General features: G+C 48.0%; 1 protein-coding gene across 1 annotated transcript; it reads left to right on the top strand.

The window, feature by feature from the left end:
• The first annotated feature begins 3,806 nt into the window (after positions 1-3,806).
• LOC125957709 (mitochondrial potassium channel ATP-binding subunit) lies at positions 3,807-6,341 on the top strand. Its single transcript, XM_049690580.1, has 4 exons — positions 3,807-3,960; positions 4,029-4,377; positions 4,441-4,538; positions 4,600-6,341. The coding sequence occupies exons 1-4, from the start codon at positions 3,902-3,904 to the stop codon at positions 6,233-6,235; spliced, it is 2,142 nt and encodes a 713-aa protein (XP_049546537.1). The 5' UTR covers positions 3,807-3,901; the 3' UTR covers positions 6,236-6,341.
• Positions 6,342-7,923: the final 1,582 nt, after the last annotated feature.

Genomic DNA, 7,923 nt, shown 5'->3' with positions numbered 1-7,923 from the left:
TGGGATGATAATTGTGAGGCAGCAACGCCAGTATATGAATTCCTCACAAGCAGATGTGAAGGAAATCCTAATTTGCTGCATCTTTGCTTACAAGCTGAGTGTTATAATATGCTCGAATATCTCATATTTGCGAAACAGCTTGACCCGAACGAAATTGACACGGAGAATGGATGGAATGCTGGTCACTATTGTGTTTCGAATCCGAGTATCTCGTTGAATTACATAGCATTTACTTGGTTGGTCGAAGCGTATAATATGGACTGTTTTGGTGTTTACGATCGAAATGGCAGAAGTATTCTTCTTTTGGCATTGGAAAATGGTCATGATCGACTAGTTGAATTTGTCATTAATCACAGACTGGGACTTAAAGGAAATAACCAACCATGGTATGGAAGGGACTTGGAGAAAATAGAAACACAAATCAATGAACTGAAACATATTATAAAATCGCTTCCGGAAAACATATCACAACAAAAACAACAAATTATACAAGTTGTATTAGAGAAAATAAAGTATCGCAAAACTGTCCTTGAATCATTCAAAGAATTGTCCACAAATCAACCATGATCAAGAAATCATTATTTCTTTACCTTTTTTATCGTCGTTCTGATAAATAGGATTTATAAGGCTATCTGCCATAGAACTTGTAGAGTAAAATGGAGTAAAACGGCTTCATCGAATCTAGCAACACTGTACTGGTTTGAAAGCTCATGAAATCACCACATCATATGTGTTTTTGTTTGTGGATTGGATTACAAATGGTAGAGAAATGCGTTAATTTATAGTTTTTGCAATTTCTATATTATTTTATGAATTTTTAGTAACAGTATCTCGCTTCGTCGATATTTCCTATATCAAACCTTCATAAGCGACCAAGGACACACAATACGATAAAATAACATAAATAAGTGTGTTTCAAAGACAAACTAGTTATACCACAAATATGCATAAGGAATTCAAATCCGAAGAAAAGAGCGATGCGCATGTTTGCCCCAGTGGTGTATTATTTTTGCTTAATAAGCAATTTTATCAAAATGTATTAGCATTATCCAAAAATTTTGCTCCACTATTTAAAGCTACAGACCCATACTCTCATTTTGTGCAGCTTACAGGACGACCACTGCTTTTTTTGAGATAAATAGAGAATAAATAGAATTTTTGAGAGAATGAAACATAAATATGTAAAGGATGTTTCAAACGTTCTTAAACTACTGCAGCGACCCAAACCTGCCTTGTTTTTGGTCGCTGCCGTGATTTGTCTCGGTGCGGTGTGGCGCACCTAGAATGACGAAGAAGGGAATCGCCACAATTTATGCAACGCGCAAACTGCGTTAGCCGCTTAAGAATCAATGATGGTGATCGATATCGATCACCACGACGATAGGGGAGGTAATGATTTGCTGAAGATGCGTTCCTTCGCCCAGCAACTGTTCATACCAAAAGTGACCCGGCGACGTTCCGAAACCGGCCGGACGTTCGCGCAAAATAACAACTGTCGCAACAAATAGCCGACATAGTATGTTTTATCGATTTACCCCCCAGAACCAATAAGCGTGCACCAATGTTGCATCAGGCGAGGGTTGACGTCAACCGGCCGAGTCAGCTCACCCAACGCGGCAAGAGCAGGAGGTGGAGAGGAAACGGGAGGTAGGGCCACGGTCGGTGACTTTAGGAAAAGTTAGGTTAAGACAAAATTTATAAATACTAGTGTTAGAATAAATCAAAAAAGACTCTTGTTTGAACTTTTAACCAACCCGTGTCGTTACTCCGTGTCCGCACGATCCAACCGTGAACTGTGCCTCTGGCCAATCCACGCGGAACATCCGAAAAAATAGGCAGTGTTCCGGAGATCCCAGCATCTCATACTGGGTCGCCGGACTCCGACGCAGGTAAAGAAGTGTAAAACGCCATTCTGACTGGCGTTAGTGTAAGTTTAGGAACTTTAAATCGGGGGTCAAATAAACCAGGCCCTCGCACTACATAATCAAGCAAACATAATTTCTCTGTCTGCAGCGATGAAGAAAGAAATAGTATTTTGATCTCTTCCCTAACGACTATGTACTGTACATACGGGTAAGTATACAGACATAACCGTCACCATCTTCCTTTCATCTGAACAATCAATGCATCTTTACGACGAGACGCATCTGGTGATCAGGTGATTCAACAGGCAACATTACATTTCTTCATGGCCTAGAACGCACTCTCCCTTTGGGTGGGATCGTGGTCCATCCCATTTTTTCACTTGTCTACTGCTGATGTTCTGGATTTGATCTCGGCTCTATCGATGGTACTTGTAATAAACTTCAGACAGAGCAGTTTTGTCGCTGGAGATCATACATGAGTTGCATAAGATGATCATCAAACTTAGTACATACATCTACTGTCCTTATGCTCGTAATGGGTATTAGCCTGTCACGAACTACACGAACACTCGGTCCAACATTCGCCAGACTTTGCTGGTCGTGACATTGATCCGACTCTACTCTGCAAAACCTCATCGTCGAAATTACCGGTACACCATGGCTATGGGCATAGTAAGATGGCGGTTTCTGAGGAGCTTGACGATGGTTAAAGATGTTCTCGTTTTACGAGGAGAACGTCCTTGCTCAGCACGACGAAAAAGCGGAAGGAAAACGATCGCTTGAGAGCTGAGCGAAAGTCTACTCCTCATGCTACGTCTCACGAAATTACTTCAAAGGTTAGTGTTTTGCAACGAATCGTACAACAACAACGTAACTCAGCTAAGCAGAAAGACGGAGAACGTCTTCGCGTATTTGATGCACATGGATATTCTGCACGATTTTCGCATCAAAACACCAACCCTAAAGAAATCGGTTGGAAAAACTTTGATTCCATGCTCTATGTTTCCACTGCCAAACTGTACCTTCGTGCTCCTTTCTGAACAGTTGTATCCAGTGAATGGGTTTAGTGTTGTTGATGGAACAGTTGTATTCTGAACAGTTGTATCCAGTGAATGGGTTTAGTGTTGTTGATGGAAAAGCTTTACGTTGACCTTTTCATCGCTCTAATTCTCTCGTTCAAGCAAAAAGGCAAGCATACCAATCAAAATCATTGTACTATTATAAAACAAAACGTCCTGATATATGTATTCGGCGATCCATCTGAAACTGGCAATATAGGGTTTTACTCTATACTACTAACACCTGTAGCGGCTAGTGGCGGTCAATGCGTAGCCAGATTGGGGTACCTGATGGGAGGTAATCCACCAGATCCAACGGTGGGCCGCTTCGCGGATGCTCCCGTGTTTCCTTGGCAGTAGATTTGGCCGCTCAGAGGAAATGGATTTTGCTTCATCGACAAGTCCTGGGGCATGATCAGCTAATTGTGGAGCATTGTACGAACACTCTGTCGGCTGAAGTATTCTCTACAGGTGAAAAGCACCACTCGATGCACCGGCGACCACGTGTTGTCGCTAAACTCCAGGTCGCAGTGGCTCATTTTTCCGGAAGAGACCTTCCCGATAACGTATCGCCTCGTTTTTATTGCTTTCTTGTTGCATTTTGCACTGACTTATACCACAAAAACCTGGAAAACATAACAATTTAAAAAAAATCACGAAACGAGCGTCTAACGGCAATTCAAATCGCGTGCTCAAACTTTTGACTCCTGAAACCGTAGCAATGTAAACGGTAAATCTGCAGCAGTATAAAATGGGTTGTTTTCTATACATTTTGAAGCTTCCAAAATGATCGAAATAATCCCCCATTTCTTCCTATATTTAGACCTTTTATGACCTCGATTTTGACAGTCAGCTGCTCCGGTAATCAAAACAAAACCCGCAAAACAGAAATTCAAAATCCACTGAAAAAATCGTGTCTTGGCGCGTGTTGCAGCAGGAAAAAAACCTCGGAACGGCTCTTAAGAGCTTGCGGCCGGCATGCTGAAACTCTTGCTGACCCCGAACCGACCGCCACTCTGCTGGCACGGATTTTCCAGGTAAACGAAAAACGCCGGGTTGCATAACCTCAACAAACCCGCTCCGGACATCTTCTTTTTTGAAACAGCAATCACCGGAACTCGTTTTTGCGACGATCACTGGGACTTGTGAAAACGGGCTTGCAGCAGACGAGCAGGACCCGGAGTTCGCTATTTACCGGCCGGGCTATCCAACAGGCCGCCGCCACCGAAGGAAAACAGAGTCGATCGATCCTGATCCGACTGCTAATCGGTGGAAGTGCAGTCTCGTTAACGGTTGGCTGCCAGTACCGACGATGGTTCGCGGATTGTGAGGCTCCGGCCAATCGACTGGCAGGCCAACGGCACGGATTTGGCGATGAAGCCGTACGCTTTGATTGGTGGAAATTTTGGCGCTATCTTAAACAACACTTGGGCAAATTAATCGGAGCTATTCTGGTAAGTGTTTCGGGACTCTGCTGGGTTGAATCGTTATAATCTTCTCTGCCCCTTCCTCTTCAGGCAGCACTGGCCGTGGCTTACTTCAACATTCAGATACCGAACCTGCTCGGTGTGGTCGTCAATAAACTGGCTCGCTACGCCGGGAACGGCTTAAAAGAGTAGGTTTCCACGGAAGAGTCACTTCAAGAAAGCATATTAAAAGAAATTTCTGTTTTCCAGCATCGACACTGCCACATTCTTCCGTGACCTGCGTGACCCTTCGTTGCAGCTGTTCGGCATGTACCTGGCGCAGTCCGGGTTCACCTTCGTGTACATTCTGCTCCTGAGTCAGATTGGCGAACAGATGGCCGCCAGCATACGGCAGGATTTGTTCCGTCAGATCATCATACAGGATCTGGAGTTTTTCGATCACAACCGTACCGGTGAGCTGGTCAACCGGCTGACCGCCGACGTGCAGGACTTCAAATCGAGCTTCAAGCAGTGCATTTCGCAGGGTTTACGGAGCTTTGCCCAACTCGTCGGTGGTGGCATTTCACTGTTCTGGATTTCCCCACAGTTGGCCAGCATTGCGCTCGTCTCGGTTCCGGTAGCCGTGGTCATGTTCTCGCTGCTCGGTCGCTCCCTACGCCATCTGAGCAAAAAAGCTCAAGCCCAATCGGAACGAGCGACTTCGGTGAGTGAAGAGGCACTGGCAAACATTCGAACCGTTCGGGCCAGTGCTAGCGAGTACGTCGAGGTTGAGCTGTTCCGGGCGGAGACGGATAAATCGGCCATCCTGTCACAGCAGCTCGGCGCAGGAATCGCCGTTTTTCAGGCCCTTAGTAACCTCTGCCTTAATGGGATGGTGCTGACGACGCTGGTGCTCGGTGGTCACTTTATGTCGGCGAATTCGATTAGTGCCGGTGATTTGATGGCCTTTCTTGTGGCCGCCCAAGGCGTACAACGCTCGTTAGCCCAAGGATCCATCCTGCTTGGATCGGTCATACGTGGCATGACCGCAGGAGCTAGGGTGTTTGAGTATCTGAACCTCGAACCGAAGGTTGATCTCCGGCACGGTCTTATCATTCCTGCGAGTAACTTGCGTGGAGAGGTGCGCTTCGAGGGAGTAGAATTTGTGTATCCGACGCGACCGAACCAGCGAGTGCTGAAGGATTTCAATATCGTTCTACGACCGGGACAAACGGTTGCCCTCGTTGGTGCCAGTGGAAGTGGCAAATCGACCGTAGCCTCACTGCTGGAACGATTCTATGAACCGAGCACGGGGCGGATTACTATCGATGGTTACGAGCTCGGTCATTTGGCCCCGAGCTGGTTGCGAGGTGAGCTTATCGGATTCATCGAACAGCAACCGGTACTGTTCGGAACGACAATCTACGAGAACATCAAATACGGACGTCCGCAGGCGAGCCACGAAGAGGTGATGCATGCGGCCAAACTTTCGCAATCCCACGACTTTGTCAGTAAGCTTCCGGATGGCTACGATACGATGGTCGGTGAACGGGGCATACAACTGAGCGGTGGTCAACGGCAACGGATTGCGATCGCCCGGGCCTTGCTGAAGCAACCGACGATTCTTATTCTGGATGAGGCGACGAGTGCGCTGGATGCGGCCAGTGAAGCGGTTGTTCAAAGTGCCCTTGATGCGGCCGTGGTTGATCGTACTACGCTCGTGATCGCGCATCGACTCTCCACCATTCGCAATGCGGATGTGATCGTTGTGCTCGATCAGGGTCGGATCGTCGAAGTGGGCAACCATGATAGTTTAATCAAGCTCCAAGGATTCTACTATGAGCTGGTGAAACAGCAGGAACGCCAACAGCACCAGGAGCAGGACTCTGGTAGGATGTACGGTTAATGGGAGCTGGGGTATGGGGGATGGGGGATGATTGTGATGAATTCGAATGACGATGAAAGACTCACGGATGGTGTAGGTTAACGAAATTCTAAAAGACAAAACAATGCGGACGCAATAAAGCTTATTTATTGATACATTCTGGTGTTTATGAAGTGCGCTTGGGAACGTAGTCTAAAACCAATTGGGCAATGCCCAGCTGACCAAGCTTAGTACCTGGACCTAATCTGGCGATCGGCCGAGCCGATAGTTTTAATCCATTTTTAAGCCATTTTTAATTTTATTTAAAAATCCCCCATTTTTGGGTTAAAAAATGGGGATGTCGAAGGACCTGCCCCAGAGGCCATCGATTGCAGGAGGCGATTGCTCGCCTCAGGTTGGTGCTGGCTAACACCGGCAACACCAGAACGTTCAGCAAAAATGGGGGCGAGTCAATCATCGATGTCACCTTCTGCAGTCCGGAGCTGGCGGACGGAATGCAGTGGCAGGTAAGTGGGGAGCTGACGTTCTGCGACCATTTCGCTGTGCGCTACAGCCTGGCAAGGGTTAATCGGGTGGGTCCGCCTCCAAAACTCCTAAGAACGTGCCAGCCGAAGACTTGGCAAACCAAGCTCTTCGATGAGAAGTTGTTCGCGTTAGCGCTTCGCCGGGAGGACAGTGGGGAGTGCCTTAGTGCCGACTCACTCACTGCCGCCATGGAGAATAAGTGCGGCCGAACAATGCCTCAGAAGGGTAAGTCTCCACCACGTAGGAAGCCGAAACCGTGGTGGAGCGAACGGATTTTGGAGGCTTGGATCGCCAAAAGGCGTATGAGGCGTCGGCACCAGCGCGGCAGGACAGAGGAGGAGAGAGATGAGAGACTCCCTCCGTCCCAAGCTGTGCCGCATCCTGGGTAGCTACTTCGATTATCGCGTCCTGCTGTACGACACCGACTCAGGACCACAGGAAATCCAGCTCTCCGCTGGCGTTCCCCAAGGATCCGTTCTAGGGCCAACACTCTGGAATGTGATGTTTAATGGGGTCCTGCGGCTGAGGCTGCCAGTCGGGACTTTGGTCGTTGGCTTTGCCGATGATATGGTCCTGACGGTCAGTGGCCAGAGCCTGAATGAGGTGATTGTTAATGCGGAGCGATCTATCGAAACGGTGGAAACGTGGATGGCCGGGGTAGGACTGGAAGTTGCTCACCACAAAACCGAGATGATCCTTGTCAGCAACCTGCAGGAAGTCCAAGTGGCATCGATCACGATTGGTAGTCACGTGGTTCAGTCTCAGGAAGCGATCAGGTATCTTGGCGTGATGGTCGACTACAGGCTCAGTTTCGGAAGCCATGTAGAATACCCCACCATTAAGGCGAAGAAGGCCCTCCACGCTCTTTCGAGCATAATGTGCAGGACCTCGGGCCTGAGTAGTAGCAAGAGGAGACTGCTTGCAGGTGTGATATCATCCGTATTGCACTACGCGGATTCTGCTTGGGCTAGGGTTATTTCCGGGAATATCTCCACCGTATAGGGCGAGCCTCCTCGCCACTGTGCCCTGCTTGCGTGGAGGTCGTGGAGTCTCCAGAGCACGTCTTGTTCCACTGCCCCAGGTTCGACGAAGCCAGAGCTAGACTACGGAGGATCTCAAGGGAGGAGGTCCGACCGGAGAACATCGTGGCGCTGATGTGCGGAAACCAGGAGGCGTTTGATGCG

Source organism: Anopheles darlingi, chromosome 3 (assembly GCF_943734745.1).
Source record: "Anopheles darlingi chromosome 3, idAnoDarlMG_H_01, whole genome shotgun sequence".
Lineage (NCBI taxonomy): Eukaryota > Metazoa > Arthropoda > Insecta > Diptera > Culicidae > Anopheles > Anopheles darlingi.
Note: the sequence above shows the minus strand (reverse complement) of the source record. Positions and strands in the feature narration are given on the sequence as shown.